Here is a 20,851-nt window from a genome sequence, read left to right as displayed (position 1 = left end):
CACAGATGCTGGGGTCTGCCCACTCAGAAGGCAAACCTCTTAGGTACAGAAAACTTGAACTTCATGGCTCTTCAAATGGTGGGAGTATAGGCTCTTCTGCCTTCTCATCTCCAAATAGCCTTTATCCAAGGTTGAGAGGTATATAGCTTACCAGCCAGTCTCCTGCCTAAATGGATAACCACTGGAAAAAGATATTTTCTTCTTGCCACCCCCAATCTTTGAGTGATTTTCTTGGTGCCTGTTCCACTTAGCTGCAGGGTGGAAGGCTGTGTGCAATGCCAAGTCTCAACCTGTCTTCTCTTCTGTAGACTGGCAAGGGGTAATCTGGTAATGACTTGGGCTTAAGAGAGCTTGATGGGGCTCCCTTTTAATAAGCCCTGGAAGGACTGTCTGCCCCTGATTTGTATGAACTTTATTTTTTTAAAAGAATTCTGGGGTACTTTTTAAGTAAGCCATAATCTATGACAATAAACATAAAAATTATAGTAGTAGTAAATGCAAAGTTTTAAATATCCTCACTGAAAGGCAGAGATCTAAGAAACAATGTAACAATATGTTGCTTAAAGATGATCTGCATACAACAAAATAGTTCAGAAGTGTTGAAACAAAAATGAATAAAGATATATATGGTGAAGGTATATAAATAGAACAGTGGAAATATTAACATTATAGAAGGTTCAAATAGAAAACATGAAACCAAAAGAGTTCCTTTTTATCATGGTAAGAGGTATAATCCACATTAAAGACAAAGCTGTCATGGTCTATTATGCTACATAGTAGTTTCAAAATGAATGAAGCAAAAACTGGAAAAATAAGGAAATCTAGCAAGACACACAGTTATATGGTGGCAGACTTACATATATTATTTTTAGCCTTTGACAGATGAGATGGAGGGAAAATCAACAACAATGTGGAAGATTTGAATATATAACACAGTGTTAATACTGAAACCTAAATATCAATCACTGTTAGTTATAAATGTATGTGAACACTTCCTCAGTACAAGTTAGATTAATGGTGTTTGAAAAGCTGTCCTTCAAAAAAATGTATGTATATATTTAAAAATTTTACTGACGTATAGTTGACATGTAACGTATTCGTTTCCGGTGGATAGCACAGTGATTGGACAGTTCTGCGCATAGTGCAGTGCTTACCGTGATCAAGCGTAGTCCCGTCTGTTACTGTACAACGCTATTACAATATTATCGACCCTGTTCCCTGTGCTGTACTTCCATCCACGGGTATGGGGTACTTTTGATGCTTCTCCCTAGTCATCAATTCTGTAGCAGTAGGACAAGTCCCACTCAGTATCTTCTTATGCATTGATTGAAAAGGTTAAAGTTTCTTGCATATCATGGTATTAAAAAAAAAAAAAAACCCGTGTTGAATGTTTGTGGATCAAAGAAGACCTCACTTCTGATCATAAGTGGAAAACATGGACTGAGTGAACCAGGAGAGTAGGGGTTAGAGAAGTTGGCAGCTTTCCAAGTCCTCAAGGTGAAGCTTCATAACTTACTCTGAAGGCTGTGTTTGCCATTTTAACCTTACCCACACTCAGTTGCATGTGCCACTCTGTGCAGATATACCTCAGTCCAGGGCTATCTTCCCCTTTCTTTACTATTTCTGATTATGCTTTAGTTGCTGCCGTCTGCTGACACAAGTCCATTTTTGCCCTGCCATCACCCCAGTGCTGTAAGCCTGTCCCAGCTCCACCTTGACCCCTGCTTGTGGACTCTTGCCTCTGCCTTCCCACATGGACCCGGAGCGCTCCTATCTGCTCCATCACCTCTCCTCCCCCCGCCATCGAGTGCAAACGCTGGCTCTTCTCGGAGGCTTTACCCGACTCTTCCTGGCACTGGCCACCCACACTGTCTCCCCCCAGTACTCAGCACGTGCCGTGTGTTGGGACTTCTTGCCACATTCCTGTAACCATCCTTTTGGAGGTCTGTTCCCTCTAAAGGCCAGCCTCCTTGTTCGCTTGTGACTCGCCTTCCCCTTGGTAGGTTGTGAGACATATAACATACATTAATAAACAGATGTTGATTGACTGATTAACCTTTCCTTTAACTGTCTAATTCTTAAAGGAAAGGGAAGTTAATGAACTTCTCCATTCTGACTAGGAGCAAGTTCTTAGCATGGTTTCTAGAGGAAGTTTAAGGAGACTTCAGAACTCACCAAGTGTGAAGTAGATGTGCAGATTCTGAAGTCCTCAGACAGGCCTGAAGTTAGCATATTTGCCTGACCATGGAGGGCACACCCCTCTTTCTTCATCTTCTTCCTGTGTTACAGTTTCTTATCTGTATTTAAAGTAGCATTCTCTAGATTGAGTTGGTCTTTTCTGAGCTTACAGGGTAGGACTTCTTCCATTCACTTCAGAGAAGTTGGAGAAGTCTAGAGGACCATTGGGCAGGGGAAGCCTTAACCTGGCTCTGCCAGAAGCTTGCTGATCTGTTACTGATATTGAAAGGAAGCAAGTAATGAGCTGCTCATGAGTTACCTGGACAAAGAGGGTCCGAGACACTGCTCCCTCATCCTAGCCAGGAGTCCTACTAAGAAGGGAGAACTTTGCTGCCTTGTCTTGGACACGAATTCACCTCCACTGACCTCTGTGTGTTCTTACTTTCTCTGTCTCTGAGCAGGACATTGTCAATACCTCCGGCCGCTTCTTCATTATCAACAAGGAGAATTACACTGAGCTGAGCATCGTGGGTCTCCAGATCACAGAAGACCCTGGCGAGTATGAATGTAATGCTACCAACTCCATCGGTTCCGCCTCCGTTGTCACCATCCTCAGGGTACGGAGCCACCTGGCCCCGCTCTGGCCTTTTTTGGGAATTCTGGCTGAAATCATCATCCTTGTGGTGATCATTGTTGTGTATGAGAAGAGGAAGAGGCCAGATGAAGTTCCTGACGGTAAGAGCATCCCTACAAAATAGCTGTAATGTTGGGGTTGGATCCTTGAGATGGTTTCCAAGCACCCAAAAAGGACTATAAGGATGTTGGGGTTCAGTCCCAAAAGGAGAGAAAGAGAATTCCCATACTGGTTCCTCACACCCTGCTCTTAAGATTAGCCACCTTTGAGCTATAATTAGCTCCATCCCTGCATTTGGCTGTTCTCCAAGCCCGTCCCATCTGCCCTTCAGGCCCCATGTGGGGAACAGGCAGCTGTCAGTCTCTTTGTTCAGCTCTGTCCTCCTCCAATACAGATCATCAGGCAGATTGAGCTTGAGGGGAATCCAGGTCAAGCCTAGAAGCCACCCAAGATCGCTGGCCACCTGGCCTTTCAGGCAGATTTAAGGTATTTCATTGGTTGTCATGTGGTTGCCAGGTATAGCCCTGCAGGCGCTGCCCCAGCCCAGTCAGACTGATCTTGAGAATAAGATCAGCCTTTGGCTCCCTTGCTTGGTTCCTTTGGCAGGTTTCAAGGTTCTTGGTGAGGCAGCCACCAAGCATTTGGCTTTTCTGCTGTCTCACAGACAAGGATGGTATAGTCTGATGTATCCATCGCCCCTGGTTTTAAGACTGAGCTACTAAGCAGTAACACCTGGAGCCCAGGCCCTGAGGTGACACCCTTAGGCTGGCTTAGGCCAGAGGTGGGACTGGATAGTGGCATCAGGACAACAGTGAATTAGTAAGCATTGGAAAGAACAAGGAACTTAGATTTTTGGACATGCTTACAGTGAGGAAAGTCCTAGGGGATCTTTGGGGTTTTTTCCTTTTGTTTTGTTTTGTTTCGGTCGTGGATATTCCATTTCTAACCCCATGATTATAGTCAAGGGGCAGCTGCTGCTGGAGATGTGTATCGGTAGTACTTTTGGCTTCCTGACTAGCTCCCACCCTTCTGCCCTGTAACATCACCATCAAAGTCATTGGCCAGCCAGCGATTACCCCCACTTGCCTGTCACTGACTAGACAAGAAGGGTGTGGGCCTGAGTTCAGTGGAGACCAGCCTCGGGTGACGGTGAGGATGCCAGCTCTGCTGCGACAGTCCTGGGCCTGTGCTCATGCACCGCAGTTCTGCGCCCATCCCGCAGAGTCGTCTGTGTCCCTGTGGCTGCTGCTCCCTCAGAAGGTGTGCAGCCCTGAAGGTAGGCCCGGGGGCTTTGGATTCTCTGGAAGGCCATGTTTGAGAGGCCTTCCCCTTCTTTTCCTTCTCAGCACCTCCAAAATTTCTCTGGCTGCCCTAAGCAGAAGAGAGTATTACGGTGAGGCTGCCGGAAAGGCTCATTGTTGAATCTAACTACGCCTGTGGGAGGCGGGAAGCCGCTGGGCCTGTGGGAATAAATGAGCCAGTTCCTGCAGGGGGAACGCGCCCCAGGATTTTTACATTCCTTCTCCTAAGTCTACAGAACTGCTGTTCTATGATGTGAGCTGCCTTCTTGGGATTTTCACACATGCATACTATCTTTCCTATAATTTTTTCTCTTTCCTGCTACAAATTAGGATTCCCAAGGCAGAGTACTTACATTTAGGCCTGAGAGTCCAGGGACGCTGTCTGTATTTCCAGCGTTGGCTCCCTAGGAACACTTACGCCTCGGTTCTGCAAAGGCTTTTCATCCCCTCAGAATGCTCTTTGTTTTACAGAATAGCACCTTGCTCAGCCTTCTGTTCAGAAAGGTAGAGAAGCAAAGAGGTAGGAGAAGGCAAAGATGGGCTTCAGATCCTGAATTTTTATTTTAAGACAAGGCTGGCTGCCACTCTCTTGGCAGAGTGACGCACTGGCTCAGCACGTCCCCATCTGAGTCTTCCTCTTAGGAAGCCACTTGGTTTATTACCAGGTTGCCCCCCATCCCCCCCGCATGTGTGGAAGACATTTGGGTTAGATTTGAGAAATGGTTAGTATTGGTTTTGACAAGCACAGACACCTACATGGGGAGCAGCTGTTGTAAACACCGCCACCACCACCTAGAGCTCCATGGCTCTTGAATGCTAGTGGTGGCCAGTTGGGTGGAGGAGCCGTGTGTGGTCAGCAGATCTGAGTGGCTTCCGAAGGGAAGGTCCCTCTTTTAAGCGAAATTATTATAGACAGTGGATGAATCCTACATGAAAGACATGGGTAAGTGCAAATTAAAATCTTGCTCTGGTCTCTTAGAGGAACTATAATGCAAGCAGCATTTACTTTTCTCTTGTTGAATTGGGGTGACAGACCTGGGGTGCTGGGATTATCGCAGTGTTTGCCTCCTCTCCGCTCCCTTCCCGACAGCCAGCGCGCTCCAAGCTCCATTCTCCACATCCCTGCCTTGCTCCAGCATTTCCGCACCAGAGTTTTCTCCTTTGTCTGCTGCCTCCTCTCCAACTCCTCCCTGCTCCTATGCCCCTTCATTTCTTGTCCCCCTGGAATTAATCATTAAAGAAAAAAAAAGTCGATTGTTCTTCAATGAGTTTTCCTTATATGCTGTAGCTTTTTTCCAGCTAGTTTCCCCTCAACTCCTGTGCAGTCCCATGTACAGGCCGCCCCCTCATATGCTTTCTCCCCACACAGCCCTCCCCAAGCCTACACGTAGACAGATGCATGCACCCCTGTGTGAAATGAAGGAAGAGGGACTGCCTATCTGATACAAACTGGAGTTGTAGAGGTGACGAGTTTGTGTCAGATAACCGTCTGTGGAGCTGTTGACTTATTTATGCCATAGTGAAAATGGATTTTTTTTTAATATGCCTGACATGCTTTCTCTGCCAAAATAGGGTACTTTACTATCAGAGTAGATGTATGATTTCTGAGTCACTGAACTTTTTTTTTGTATGAGACAATTTCATGTAAAACTCACAATATTCCTATTTGGGCAGTCTGCGCTCTTAGACACTCAGCCCCTTAGCAGAAAAGCACTAAGGGAACAATTTAAACAATTTAAAACTGTACACATGCACAGATTCGAACTTAGAGAGTTTTGTCTGAGTATATTTCCCCAGAAAAGTAAATACTATTTCAGATTTCTCACATAGGAAATGCTTAGAGTTAAGGTTTAGTGGCTTTCAGCAGAAAAAAACCAAAAGATCTCTGTCTTTGTCTCTAGTAGACTCTGTCTACTAGAGTCTACCCAGGACACTTTATTTTTAAAGATTTTATCTATTTGTCAGAGAGTGTGTACAAGCAGGGGGAGCGGCAGGCAGAGAGAGAAGCAAAACTCCCCACTGGCAGGAGCCCAATGCAGGGACTTGATCCCAGGACCCTAGGTTCATGACCTGAGCCAAAGGCAGGTGCTTACCTGACTGAGCCACCCAGGTGCCTCTACTCAGGGCATTTTACAAGCAAAATGCACGCTAAGTCCCTTTAAGCCCCTGCTGTGGTGTGTTTGAGGATCGATGCCCAATAGGTTTTCTTACAGGTAGATTATCTGCATATCGCCTTTTACCTTCAGTGTTTTCAGTAACAGATGAATCATGGGGTCAAATCAGAGTCTTCGTTTTTTCACTTTACTCATTTCTTGACTACATTCTCTGAAAATGTTAAATGGTAATTATCTAAAAAGACTAGGTCGAGCCGGCATCCTCTTAGCCTTCTATCCGTCCTACAGCTCACATGCTTGGAGCACACCTTCCGTGTCGGTTCTCTGCTGACGGAACCCAGGGAGGGATTAGTGTGCGCGCGAGTATGCTTCAAGTCTGTCTTCCCCAGTCACCTGGGGAGATGTGGTGCGAGCCTGCCTCATTGTTGGGGCCTTCAGTTCTACTGGACATTTAGTGACCTCGCATGAAAACAAGAAGAGCTGATTTAAGAGAAGTGGCAGCATCAGAGAGTTTTCTGTTTTCACATTCAGGGGACAATTTTTATTAGCAGTTCAAAGGGACTCCTCCTTAAGTTACTGGTGGAGAAGATAGTTGGGGGTTTAGGGGGACCATTTTTAGTGGCTATGATACATTCAAACTCTTTTAGACACTTTACAGATAAGAGCTTTTCTTAGGTTTTGAAAAATCTGTTAGTTGGGAACATGTGAAGCTTTCCAGCCGGCTGGGAATGCTGGAAAAGAAATGTGACTTTTTAAAATCGTCTCCTAGGCTAGGGTCATCTGAGTCAGTAACACGTTACCTTGTGGAGAGCATACAGTAGGACTAAATATGAATGGCAACTAGATGTGACCGTTAATCTCTCTGGTTTAATGCTGCTCTGTGGAGATGAGGCAAGATTGAAGCAGGTTGAGAAACTAGAAAAACCCATCCTCAGTGAGAGGAAGGCAGTGAAAAAGCTTTGACTAGATATCAACTCTTGGTCACTTTGACTGAAAAGCCATCTTTTTCGAGGTGGTGCCCTATCAGGTAACGCGTTGTGTTCTGGGCATCGCAGAGCGCCTTCCAGACGGTGAGGTGATGGGATCTGGCGGAGTGAGCGCCATAGCACAGCTAGTTGGGAAGATGGCAGTTCCACCAGGAACTTCACTCTCCTCAGACGGATTCCAGAAGCATCTTGTTCCCTTTCTCCCCAATCCTCTTCCTCCCATCTAGCCAGTGGCTGTGAGTAATCCCAGGCGAAGAGGAGAGCCAGTTTAAGCCGCTATCTTTTGGCCTGAGGGTTTGGGGGTATGTTGATATTTGTCGGTTACTATGACTTCTTTTTTTTCCCCCCTCAATTGCATCAAACCCTTAAAACATGGTGGTAAGTGAGCGATATGCATGCTTTTGGAGTTTGTTTAATCTCCGCTTCAGTCTATACGATGCACAGTTCATAATGTTAACACTTTTCTTCAAGTTTACTTCATTCACTTTCACAACTAATTTGGATTTCAGTTTGCTGTTTAATCCTCATTTACTTTTTGATTTTCGTACCTTTTCTTCTGTAGTTCTGTGCTTTCTTCTCTCCTGACTTCCCTGTTAGGGTCAGGTTGTTTTTTTTTTGTTTTGTTTTGTTTTGTTTTTTGTTTTGTTTTGTTTTGTTTTGTTTTGTGTGACCCGTGAAGGGAGAGTGGTGCTGCAGACAGTGATTCAGTCCAGGACAGTAGGAGACAGGAGACCGTTTTCTGGGTTCCTTGTAAATGTGCACTGGGGGGAGAGACCATGCGAGATCCAGACACTAGTGTGAGCAGCACCTGCTCCCACCTGCAGGCATGGCAGCTGCACCAGAGCCGCTGTTGCTAAAACCCCTACATGCAGCCCTTTGCACGGTACCAGCTTGTTGGGCTGGAAGATGACGTCACTGGGCAGACAGCAGGGCCTCCCCTTCTGCCACCAAAGGAAAGCAAAGCTTGCGTGTAAAGTGCCTGGGTCAGTGCGGACAGTGTCATGCTTTGAGGAGATTAGCTTGGCTATCGCGAGTCTCCCTTCCCTGCTTTTTCTTTTCATGCTGGGTGTAGATTGGTGATATTCTAGCCAGTTATCTTGCTCTAGAATTTTCTGTTTTCCGGTGCACAGCCAAAGCACTGAAACTATTCTAAGTTTGCTCCTGGGTCTTTTCCTTTAAGTCCCTGAAGTGCTTAGTTCCTGGCATGTAGCTGAGCTGGCTTGGCCTGGATGCTGAGAGCGTAGGGCATTGTGGTGCCAGTGGACATAGGCTGGGCTTGTCTCAGTCTTGGTTTGTCCCGTATATCTCCACTGCGTACACGGCACACAGCTGTCTTGGGTGTCATTGAGTCTTAGTTTGTTCTCTGTACCTGGTCGAGAGTGTACTGTTGTTTGTAGTAGAGCCTTGTGGACACTGGTGTGTCGCTAGCCTGTTGTTCTGGCTGACAAGTCACTGGTTTGTGGTTAGTTTGTTTTCGTTTTTGTTTTTGTTTTTCAATCTTTTTTTGCTCCAGTCACTGTGTGTGCTGGCAGTGGCTTTGCCTCTCCGTTGCCTCAAAGGAACAGGTGGAGCAATGTCTCCCTGTGACAGACATTACTCCTGACGTGTGCTCCTGCAGATGCCTACACGGAGACTGTGACCTCCATAACTGCTTCATGTGCACCAAGCCCCCTTGTGGAATCCTGCTGAGAGTTTTTCTGGAAGCCTTCAGTGAAATCAAACTGTTCTGAATCATTTAGTCTACCTGACTTACATAAAACAGAAAGAAACTGAGAGCACTTACTGTTCCCTCCCGTTTGTGGGCCTCTTTAAAACAAACATTCCATGTATGTACATCCCTGCCCAAAGAGGACCAAGTTGCCCTCCGTCCACAAACAGGAAAGAAAAACTTAAAAATCACAATCGTGAAATACCAATTTAAGAAGGCTTCTAAACTCAGAGAATCTAAGTTTTTTGGTTAAAAAAAGAAAAAGAAAAAGAAAAATCTCATGGCTCATCTGGATTTCGGTTCTGGTTTTGGCCAGGGCTCAAGAGTTGAGCCTGTCTTTCTGTCTGAAGTCTTTTCTAGAGGGATGTCACCACTATTCAGCTCTCCCTGGTGTGTCACGGAACATCTGGTACCCATACACTGGTTGCGGGCATAGCCCAGCCGGGCTAACCCAGTATTAGGTTGAACTATTGTGGCTTCCTCTTCCTCAGTCTTTTCTCCAGATGAAAGACTCTCCTAAAGATTACACAAGAGCAAGAGCAGTGTCCTTTGGGGAAGTGAGGATGTGTGGCTAATGTATAGAACATACACATCCATCTACCTTGCAGGATTGAGCCAAAACTGTGCACGCATTCACCCCAAGAAAACAAACAGCAGGATTTTACAACTGAAATGTTGGTTTGTCTTCTCATCTATTTAAGAGTGAACCACTGGAACTTGGGGACAAGATGAGTATAATAATATTGCAGCCTATCTGTCCGCTACAGTTGCAGTTTTTCATGACAAGCATTCAAAGTGTTAACTAAAACCATTGAAACAACATACCTGCCATTAAAAACTTGAATCTAGAAGTAATAACTCCATGAGTGTTTTTGCACCTCCAGATGGAATGGCCTTGAATAAATGCTATGAATAGCCATGTTTGCCACTTGCCATTTGCTGTTCTGTTAGTTCTTATGTAGAGTCTCACGATTTTCTCCTTTCTTCTCCTGTCTCTCAATGGATTATTAAAAATCTGAATACCTCACAGATGATGAACCAGCTGGACCAATGTAAGTAATTTATTGGACATTGATTCAGTAGTTTATTTTGTATTTGCAGTGTGATCCAATGGAGTAGCAAAGGTTGTGGACAACCAGTGAGTGAAAGTGAGTGTCGTAGTGTAGACCTTGCTAGCCGCACGGTTGGGGCTGACCGACCATTTGATTCCCAGGACAGGCAGTATAATTTTGTTTTTTTCTAACAACATAAAGTGGAATGCCATGCAGGAATAAAGGTTTGCGCATCCTGTATGCTCAAATTGAGAATGCGGGGGGCAATCACCAGTATGTATCAGAGACTTCCAGTCTTGTTCATCTCAAGTGGAACTGTAGCACAGGAAAGCTGCCGGGCTCCCTCAACAGTTGCGTGTGTCCGAGGGAGACGGTACTGCGGGCTCTGATGTCCGAGATAAGCAGAACCTCCTAGAGTTGCGGACTAAGGAGTGACAGGCAAACTGCCCAAGCTGGTTAAGTGCCAGAGAGCACAGCACTGCCCATATGTGATCATCTTTTATTTGAGAAGAGACTGTGGTGTTCAGTAGAGAAGAAACTACAGTTTTTACCTTTATAGTAATTATAGTCCATAAATCAGAGGGAAAGGTACCTGAAAATTGTATCGTGGGAGTCAAAAGGATTACTCGAAGATCTGCAGGCACTTTATGGAGAGAGTGTTCTTATGCATTAGTGTGCAGTAAAATTTCTTCTTACACCAGGGATGGTAGTAAGTGAAAGAATCCCTGTATTTCCATGTGTTATAATTTCAAGAGTTGCTACTTTGAGTTTAACTTTTATAATGCAATTTTTCCTCCAAAGGAAAACCAACTCTACCAACAATCACAAAGATAAAAACTTGCGCCAGAGAAACACAAATTAAATACTGCTTATAATGTAAGTATGGCCTTTAGAAGTTTTAAAAATTATATTCCAATAAGTGTGCCTCTGTTGACCTTGCTACAGATTCTTCAGTAGTTGGCACCACGTTGTGGGATCTTGGTAGTTCATTTCCGAGCAGCCAATACTGATGGAACAAGTTCTTTCTCTGTCCTCCGTCCAGTGCAGCCACTGGAAAGGAACATTTTCAGCTGTGTTGTTCCACATATCTCTATAAGTGCCATTTCAGAGTATGTGTGGTGTTTTAAAAAGACTCTGCACCACTGTTTAACCATATCTTTAAAAAGGGGTAAAACTTGTCCCCTTGTGTGGATTATTCCCAGAGGCCAGTTAATTCCACTTTGCTTGTGAGGGCCAGGCAGGAGCGGTGCCGGCACAGCTGGGCTGGAGTGCCTTCCACGTAGGCACATGGAGATCAGAATTTCACACCACATCCCTGAGCATGTGTCTGAACCAAAGCTTTGTTTGATGTGGCACTTGGTATAGTCTTCAGTGGTGGTGCATATTTCCTTTTAATTTCCACATACTGTCTCTTTACAGATCTTTAGGTTCCTGAAACTGGTGGCAACATGACCTGCTAAATTTTCTGCTTGGACCTCTTTGGTTCTCTCCCCTTTCAAGTGAGCAACACCACGACGACTGTCTAAAGCATGCCTTATTTAGCCTTTCCTGTAAGGGTGAACTAGTCAGGTTCATTTTAAACAATGCTTCAGTGTAGAAGGTGTAAACTATTTTGGGCTTGATGTGCTGTGAATGTTGCTTTTTCCCCCCTTTGTTAAAATATTTAAGTAGAAGTGAAAAGGTCCTCAGGATTGGATCGTGCATGCGCCATTTTTTACTTAATGCAGCTGTTAAATTGGCAAAGCTCTAAATTGCACTGCTGCCATCTAGTGAAAACATTTTTGTAAAGTACAGCAAAACCTACAGATATATACAGTATATAAATATATATATATATATATTTATATTTTTGGGGGTGGGAGAAATCCAAAATAAAATAAATGCTTGTTTCATTTTTTAGCTGCTGATATTCATTCCTTATTGTATGTTGTCAGATGAGGAAATTGTGCAGTTCTGGTACATAAAGATGAGTAATATAAACTGAAATCTGTAGTTCTAAGGGCTTAACCTCTGACTTTGGTAAGAAGCTGGAACGCTCCACTGAATGGATATATTGAATTGCAGTATATATGTATGATTGCTTTTTAAGTGATTCTTTTTTGTTAAACCATGTAAATTCTTAAATCCTTTTGCACTGATGTGTTGAACCTTATTGTACATTCAATTAAGGCAAACTTTTATAATTTACCTTTTGTTTTCAATGACCTTGAAATGTTCTCGCATGGTATTCTATGCAACTCGTTCTCCTCCGGGGTTGACACTGTATTTTTCACATTGCTTTAACGGTTGAGTGTAGATTTTCTCGCCCGGCAGGGTTCTCATGCGGTGTGTAACCATAGATGCATGTACTTGTGTTTTGTGTTGAAGTGCAATGATGTATAAAAAAGTGGATTCACCTGTTTTTAAAAATAAAACATTGATAAAAGGTGTTCGGAATAATATTCTTTATTCTTGTATCTAATCTTAGGAGGAAGCACTTTATCAGTGCTTTCAGCTTCCTTTGTTGGAGTGTTAATTTCTCAACCCTGTCAGCTTTTTGAGTTCCTTTTCCACCTCTTCCACAAACGCGGGAAAATTCTGATCCATGAGGCACAAGCGTAGAAAGGGGCCTAACTCTTCCGCGTCCCACGCAGATTGTTCGCAGACCTGGAGCCGCTCCCCTGACATCAGGAGAGACTGTGGGGATTTCAGAAGAGTAGTTTATTAGAGAGTATAGCCAAAAGAAACAGCCTGAATAGAACACAGAAAAACTTTGCTTTAAGGAAGTATTGGGGAAACATACACCAAAAATTAGTGTTTTCTAGCTTTATAGGGTTCCTTTATATGACGTTTCTAAATATACATAGGAAGTGATATCAACTTGTATCCCTATTTCGAATGTATTAATGAAATGATTTACAAAGTTAAGATCCTGTTTCAATGAAGAATACTGTGCTGACATTTTGTGGACTGATAAAGTTGTCAATGAATGAAATGCATGAGCTTTGTTCAAAATCTTTCCCGGACCTCATAGATGAGTGGGTGTGAGCAGTTCCCCGTGTGGGAAGTGGGTTTTGAATGTAAGTCACAAACTGACCATCCAAAGGACATAATTAACTCTCATGTCTCTTTCCAGTCTTACTCATGAAGTTGGACAGGGAGAGGAACATGTAACTGTCACCACAGTCAAGAAACAAGACCTTTCCATACCACTCCCCAGCCCAGAAAATGTCTTCATACCACCTCCACTCTAGTAGTCAAACATTAACCCCTGGCAAACCACTCTTCTCTTTTCCATACCTTGTAGCTTTGCCTTTTCCAAAATGTCACAGATAAGGTTATACAGTGTCAAGCAAGTTTGTCACTTGATGGGTTACCATCTGTGTGTCTTTGGTAACTTGGACTGTTTTAAAACCAGGTGAGTAAGTTGCCACTATTTAGATAGGAGAGTTCAAATTAAAGTCTACTGGACCTGGCAGTCTGGATGGTGCGGTGACACTGGAGCCCACAGCATCATGTGAGACTGTGGGCTCCAGCTCTGCGGCGTTCCCTCTGCGCTTGCTGCTTTGACTCCTAACACTCCTCCCAGGTGAGTGGTTTTCTCACTACTAACTCAGTCATAGAACTATGATGACTTATTTATCCCTTTCTATGGGTGGCGTGGTTTGGTGTATGTGGATACAACTGATGTTTCCCTAGACACGATCTGTAATAGACATTTACTTTTCTAAATTCAAACCCAACTTCTCAGACTCTGCTTCAGGAGAGAACGTGAAAGTAACATGGAGCCCTGCTCTCCAGTGAGAGCCACTGTGAAGAGGTTAGTGTATTTCCTTCCAACTTTTGTTTGTATTCATGACAAGAAAATCAACCATGCTGCTTTGTAGCCTTTTAAAGACTTACTGTACTGCTAATATTGTTCCATGGCAATAGACAGGGATATGTGTCACTTTTATCAGCTGCATTTTTATCCCATTTATGGTTATGCCACACTTAAAACCACTTAGTGTCTTATTAGTCAACATTTATGTTGTTTCTGATCTTGTATCTGTGCTCAACACTGTGAAGGGCATCCTTGTATGCATGTTTATGTAGTTGAAATGGAATTACAGGTAACAAGACAGAACATAAAATTTGATCTATATGGCTACAACGATTTCTAAAAGTGTTACCCACTTAGACCTTCATGGAATGACTTGTCTAGAAGTTTAGAGCAAACGAATAACCTGAGTGACCAGCCTGGTGCTCTCTCTTGTTTGTACCTGCTTCCGTAGTATGTAAATATGCAAATACTTATATATATATAGTTACTATGTAAATAAATTGGGCTAAGATACACCTTTTATAGCAACTGACATTTCCTGAATTAGGGTATCACACCATGCCGTTTCCATGGTTTTTTTGGTGTGGCTCTCCTGTCCTCAGCCTCTCATTCAGTTACCCTCTAGCCACAATGCAAATAGGAGGCTATATACTGGGGCACTATGTAGCCTGATCTGCCGCTGGACAGAGGCGTTAGGTTTGTGTTTGGTTTTGATTTTGGTTTTGGTTTTGTGTCCAGGTTAGTTCTATGACTGAGTTAGTAGTGATAAGCCAGACGGAGAAAACACCAGTGTTTTCTGTTTCATACCACTGTTAGCACAGTTCAATAAATACATTTAAAAAGAAAAAGGGGCGCCTGGGTGGCTCAGTCAGGAAATGTCCGACTCTTGGTTTTGGCTCAGGTCATGATGTCAGGGTCCTGGGATCCAGCCTGACACTGCTCTGCGCTTAGCACGGAGTCTGCTTGAGATTCATTCTCTCCCTCTCCCCATCCCCTACCTCATACATGCTCTAAATTTAGAAAAAAATTATCCTTGCATACTGATGATTTCCATGCAGAATTGTATGAAAGGCAGAAGCTGTTAGCCTGACCGCATGCTGTCCAGCACAGCAGGGAAACACAGTGAGGGGACAGGTCTCCAGGAGCTTCCAGCAGAGTAGGCATCAAGTGACCCCGAATTTGAATGAACAGAGTTTGTGGGATTCTTTGGTAATAGCAAACTGCAAGGGGAGGGAGGAATGTCTGAAAGCTAGTTTGTGCGAACAAGGTTGAATCCTCCTGGGTTTCCACACATCCTTAGCTGAGATCGCAGCACCGGAAGTTTGTCCCTACAGAAACCTCCATCTGGGCGCTTGGGTGGCTCAGTGGTTTAAAGCCTCTGCCTTCGGCTCAGGTCATGATCTCAGGGTCCTGGGATCGAGGCCCGCATCGGGCTCTCTGCTCAGTAGGGAGCCTGCTTCCCCCTCTCTCTCTATCTGCCTCTCTGTCTACTTGTGATTTCTGTCTGTCAAATAAATAAATAAAATCTTGAAAAATTTAAAAAAAGAAACCTTCATCTGATTCCAAATTCATATTGATATTTGTCTTAGACTAGTTCTCAAATTTCATGTCCAAAATTAAGTGGAAGTACTTTCCTCTACTCTTCCTTTTGGGGAGGTGGTAATTAAATCTGTTATCTCCCACACTGAACCGCTAAGGCCACAGGCACAGCCCACCCTGCGGGCCTTCCCCAGAGACAGCTCTTCCATCGGCCCAAGCGCTCCCGCTCAGCACCAGCTTCCACACTAGCATCTTAGCTTGCTCTTCCACAAGGAGTGATCACTGGGAAGCAGATTCCTCAGGTTCACTGTTTTCATGACCAAGGAAAACAACAGGAAAATAGGCTCTACCTGAGCTAACCGACTCACTGAGATCCTTCCTCCGGAAACACTCGTGCTGGCCGGTCCACATGGCTGCGGCTTCTCCGGCTTCTGGGGTGGCTGCAAGGACACGGCTGCAGTTAGGGGACGAGCTGAATGTAATCACAAATGCCACCGGCCATCACAGGAGTGGCAGCACGTCTGCTTGTGTAAAAAAGTGTCAGTAAAGGGCGTAAAGTCATGACGCATGGAGTCTGCCTGCTTTAAGCTGGGCGAGGGAGTACAGAGTACAGTTTCAGTCTGAGGCTCCCTGCTCTGTGCCTGGTATGTGTTCCTCAGTGTCTACTCCTAAGCTTTTAGGACTTCCCAATGTCCAGCACCACCGTGCGCTCCAGGCTTTGGAGGCCTAGCTCGTGCCCACAAGCTCGTCCCACAGTGCAGGCGACCTGCCCAGCTTCTGGTAATGATTTGTTCCTTTCTGAGAGTTATGACTCAAGCAATACATCATCACAGCAGAAGAGCAAACTGGGCAGGGGGAGGGGGAGCAGCGCGTGCGGGGAGGGGACACCGTGTAATTCAAGATAACCATATGCTTTTAATAAGACTTAAAATCTTTTTAGATATTCTAAGAGAATGCGTTCTTCTGAGTAAAATAACAAGGTATCTTCATTCAACAATGTCTGTGCCTACTAGACACTGGGGTGAGAAAGGGAAAGGGCCACAGAGAACAGGGCAGAGGTCCAGCCCTCAAGAACCTACAGCCCAGTGAGAACCCAACAAGTGAAAACAGTGATTACAGTGCAACCCAAGCAGTGCTGGAATGGAAGCCGGTCTAAGACTTCAGGCTCTTGGTGGGGGGTGAGCTAAAGGGAGGCTCTATGCTAGGTAGGAAGTAGGAGATGCTCCAGAATCTGTGCATTTCACAAGAATCTACAATGTGAGGAGACTTGGGGTAGAACACAGGGGATGTGTTCCAGGCAAATAAAATCCACACAGGGTAGGAGACGGCCCAAGGCCCGAAAGGCCTGGAAGGCTGCTTCTACCTAAAAGCACTGTTTCCAACGCCCTGCCCCCTCCTTCCTACTCCCACACCTGCAGGTCCACCTAGGCTCAGACCACCTGTGGCTGTTGCACACAGGCGTGCCCACCTGAGGTGTGAGCTGGTGGAGCCTCTGTCATGCTATATCAGCAGTATGTTCTGGCCGCCAGAAGTCGGGGGTGCCAGATTTTGTCTCCTCCTATGTGGTAGCTGACCACCACTGGTCAGTATGTATTCAGAAAAAAGTACATCCGGAAGCATCAAAATGGAAGGTAGGGTGACAGGACGTAAGGAACAAAGAGAAAACTAGTCAAGAATACTAAAAATGACAAAAAGGTTAAGGGACTCAAATGAATCAGAAGTCCACAGGTAAAGCCCCTTTCTCTATTCAGTTTCCTCATGTGTGAAAATTAAAAAGTCAGACTCTCATGCCTGGCATGGCACGCCTGGCTCTGGTATGTGATGCTTTCTTAGGATATGTACCAGCTCAGCTCACATCATGTTCCTCAGACAACTGGGACAAACATCAACCAAATGTGTCGCATAAACACTGAACAGTAGCCAAGTGTGAGTGTAGCACCTGAGGCAAGTAGGGCGGCTCGGGTTTAGACTGTCCTCCACTCAAGTGTATAGACTTAGAAGGTTCTGCGCACACAGTACCTTGCTGTTTGCTTCTTCCAGACTTGTATTGACAAAGGAGAGTTCACCAAGCAACTACCATGCTCTCCTGTGCCCCTCTCTTCAGGGTGGACTGGGTTGGCTTAGAAACTCTCAGGTTGAGAAACAGTTAAGCCACAGTTAGCAAAATTACAAGGCTGAGGTAAAGTAAAAACAAAATCCTCTGGGAAATGGACTCAAGAGCTTGAAGTAGAAAGATATGGAATTAATCTCTATCTGCAAAGAAGATAACTATTTCAGACCCCCCAAATATATATATATGTATATGCATGTGCATATATATATACATATATACACATACACATACATATACATGTGTGTATGTAGTTCCTAGGAAGATGACACACCTGAATACAAGAGAGCAGCATGATGACTAGAACTTGGCCACAGCTTGCAACTCTTCAAGATAGATTCTGAGAAAGGGAACATGGTACCACATTTGCACAGCAGCAGCTATGGGCAAACGTGGGAATGTTTTGCTATTAGGAAGACTAGAATGTTCTAGGCAGTGCTTCATGATGTCTACACTGTGGCAAATTAACCCAGTGGTTTTATCTTGTCTTCTGCTCTGCAGCTTCAGACACTGCATTTTATTATGGCCCCTTTGGAGTTGTGATCCTGGCTAACTAACGGGCACCTGAACTTGTCCATCTGCAAGGGAACGATCTGGGTGGGTAACAGTACTGACAGTGAAGGTCATGAGTAACATTGTTTAGATGTTTGCCAGGTGTTGTACTACATCTGTGTGTGTATATATATATATACATACATAAACATAGAACATTTCCATCTTGCCGTGTTACAGATGAGGTTCAGGGACTCCTACGAGATCACACAGCAACTAATAGGGTCAAGATTCAAACCCAGTTCCATTTTGATGCCACAGCCTGTGGTCTTTGCACAACATCACATATAACACCAAACTACAGTTTGGAAAAGTCCCTGAAGACAGAATCAAGAAAATAGATGAAAAATTTCTAGCCACTTTGCGGATACTTCTACCTAGATACTCGGGACCAGCCTTCAAAATCGGAGAGGTAGAGCCTCCATCTGTTTCTGTAGTTCACAACCCTCAGCCTGTGTTTGCTACTCCATGCTATAGCCTCAGTTTATCTTCTTCTATTCAGATAATTGTGTAGCCTGGTTAGTTTCTAGCCTGATGCATCTTCAGTGCCCTTTATAAGGCATTCCAGACTACCCAAATTCTAGAAGCCTATTTGCTTCCTGTCCCATCCCACGCACTGGGTACCATAATCTGAACTGCATAATGGATCAATGAAATTTACAAGAGAAGATATTCTATTTAGGGGGCAAAGGATCATGAGCAATAAAGTACTAAGTAATAGACCACTCCATCCCATTTGGAGGGAAGGGATTCTTAATACAGCGGGATCTGATGTGGCAAAATGCCTGAAACTAGATCCAGGGTTTGCAAGAAATGGAGCTTTAGCATGAAGACATCTTCTCAAAGAAGGTCAGACAGAAACAAATGAAGGGAAAGAATTCTAATACAAAATCTTACTTGGCAAGCTAAGCGCATTCAAGAGGAAGTCAGCACTTGTTCAAAGAAAAAGACCTTATGAAAAATAATGTAAATTTATGTTCACCTCACGTAAATTCTGAACCAGAAACTTGGTGGCAAAACAGCAACAACGAACCGTCGCGGTCCAGTGGTTTAAGGGCTCTTACAGGATGAAAGAAAGTCAGTCAGGTTTGGAAAATAATTTCTCAAAGCAGAAAATTAAAAGCTCAGCTTGAAACCGGAATTTCATCTCAAGAGCACAGGTAGATGCTTATGCTAACAACATTTGGGATCAGGCCAATGAAATGCTATAAAATGTCTTTCCAGGAGAAATTCTGAAACAGTGATCCTCCAACTTATGATCCCAAGACCCCTTTACACACAGATAAATTATTGAGGCCCTCAGACAGCCTCTGTTTTGGTTATATATTTCTGATCTGTTAAAAATGGAAACAATAGGTCCAGCTTGAAAATGGCGGCGGCGGCATCTCCTCTGTTGCGGTCGTCTGGGCTGCTAGGTCGGTCCGGGGCACAGCTGGGGCGGCCCATGTCCAGTGGCGCCCACGGCGAGGAGGGCTCAGCTCGCATGTGGAAGGCTCTCACCTACTTCGTAGCGCTCCCCGGCGTGGCTATGAGCATGCTGAATGTCTTCCTGAAGTCGCAACATGGAGAGCATGAGAGACCCGAGTTCGTCGCCTACCCCCATCTCCGCATCAGGTCCAAGCCCTTTCCCTGGGGAGATGGTAATCATACTCTATTCCATAACTCTCACGTGAATCCACTTCCAACCGGCTATGAAGATGAATAGAACCTGGACCACCACCCACTGGGGACCACAGCACTGTTTTGGACCATGGCTCTGCACACGGACCAGAAAAGTCTATGGGACCATAAGCTCACCTTCCTTACTTGTATCAAATGATGACCAGTATACTAATCTTCCATCCCTTTGCTTGTGGCAGGAGATGGCTTAAATAAATAACTTAGTTTGGTCAATGAAAAAAAAAAAATGGAAACAATAATTAAAAATACTGAGTCATTTTAAAAAATGAACCCATTATATGTTCTTAGAAATATCTTTATGAAAAAAAAAAACTATTTCCTTAAACAAAAATGTCATGATTTTGCAAATCTCTGGAATGTCTTGCTTAATGGAAGACAGCTGGACTCTCCTATCTCCTTCTACATTCAATCTGTCGCTCTGGAGAGGTACATGAGGAAACTCTGGCTTCACACAGCTGTTTAGGTGGAAAAGGCAGAAGTATCCTAAAACACGCTTTTCAGATAATGGTGGATATTCTTTGATAGAACATTAAAACTCAACAAAAGATAGGTTCTTCAAAGTCAGCTGTAACAGAGAGTCTGAAATCATAGCAATGAACTTGTACACTTTCTGTTCTTAAAACCACGGGACTATTGTGTACACGTTGACCAGATCTCTATCCATGCATGATTTTGTAGTATCGTGGCTTGGTCACTTGGAAAATACTGGTTCACCAGACTATACAGGTCTTCCAAAATGTTGAAACTTTTTGTCATATAATTATAGCTAAAAAAAGAAACACACCCATGTTTACAAGTAGCACTATCAGAGAAGTCGGCTGGGTCGGGAACTGTGACAGTCCAGCAGCAGATACAAGTTTTTCCAAGATTCCAGTCTTCACTTGAGAAGCTTATTTCATCACTGTCAATAAATACTATTAGTCTTTTCCCGATAATGACAGACTCACTTCATTTGAGAAAATGCCCACCGAATACCAGGTTCACCTGGGTGGTGAACCTGGGCTGTGGCTGTCTGTCCGCCGTTTCCGGCGCTAACAGTGCTCCAGAGGCGCTCTGGAAGCGGGGCTGGTTCAGGGCGCAGAGGGGCAGCTCAGGCGCCTCCCCACCTCGCTTTCCAGTGCAAGGTGGGTGTGTGAGTTCTCACTGCCAGTGACTGCGGAGGACTGTGCTGACTCCCTGCATGGTCTGATGTCAC

The 20,851-nt window shown here is 44.4% G+C and overlaps 3 protein-coding genes across 4 annotated transcripts in view; 2 read left to right on the top strand and 1 right to left on the bottom strand.

The window, feature by feature from the left end:
• NPTN (neuroplastin) overlaps window positions 1-12,401 on the top strand; it is a 69,326-nt gene extending 56,925 nt beyond the window's left edge. Inside the window, exons 6-9 of one of the 2 annotated variants that reach the window (XM_044231797.1) lie at window positions 2,640-2,913; window positions 9,964-9,973; window positions 10,775-10,849; window positions 11,393-12,401. In XM_044231797.1, the coding sequence (XP_044087732.1) occupies window positions 2,640-2,913; window positions 9,964-9,973; window positions 10,775-10,835 (345 nt within the window). In that variant the 3' untranslated portion in view covers window positions 10,836-10,849; window positions 11,393-12,401. Of the gene's footprint in view, window positions 1-2,639; window positions 2,914-9,951; window positions 9,974-10,774; window positions 10,850-11,392 lie in introns of both variants that reach the window. The other variant, XM_044231796.1, reaches the window with a different exon arrangement.
• Window positions 12,402-12,484: 83 nt separating this feature from the next.
• Window positions 12,485-20,851, bottom strand: part of REC114 (REC114 meiotic recombination protein) — a 109,040-nt gene continuing 100,673 nt past the window's right edge. The window contains exons 5-6 of the mRNA XM_044231798.1: window positions 15,665-15,754; window positions 12,485-12,649 (exon numbers count right to left, since the gene is read on the bottom strand). Coding sequence (XP_044087733.1) covers window positions 12,485-12,649; window positions 15,665-15,754 — 255 coding nt within the window. The remainder of the gene's footprint in view (window positions 12,650-15,664; window positions 15,755-20,851) is intronic.
• Window positions 19,346-19,883, top strand: LOC122894239 (cytochrome c oxidase subunit 6A1, mitochondrial-like). The gene has a single exon (XM_044231799.1). It carries the CDS (start codon window positions 19,346-19,348, stop codon window positions 19,679-19,681), a length of 336 nt encoding a protein of 111 aa, XP_044087734.1. The 3' UTR covers window positions 19,682-19,883.

This window comes from Neovison vison, chromosome 13 (genome assembly GCF_020171115.1).
Source record: "Neovison vison isolate M4711 chromosome 13, ASM_NN_V1, whole genome shotgun sequence".
In the NCBI taxonomy this organism is placed as follows: Eukaryota; Metazoa; Chordata; class Mammalia; order Carnivora; family Mustelidae; genus Neogale; species Neogale vison.
The sequence above is the reverse complement of the archived record's forward strand: the minus strand, read 5'-3'. Positions and strand labels throughout refer to the sequence as shown.

Coding starts and splice junctions, on each gene's coding strand:
- LOC122894239 (XM_044231799.1), top strand. CDS start 19,346: ATGGCGGCGGCGGCATCTCCTCTGTTGCGGTCGTCTGGGCTGCTAGGT.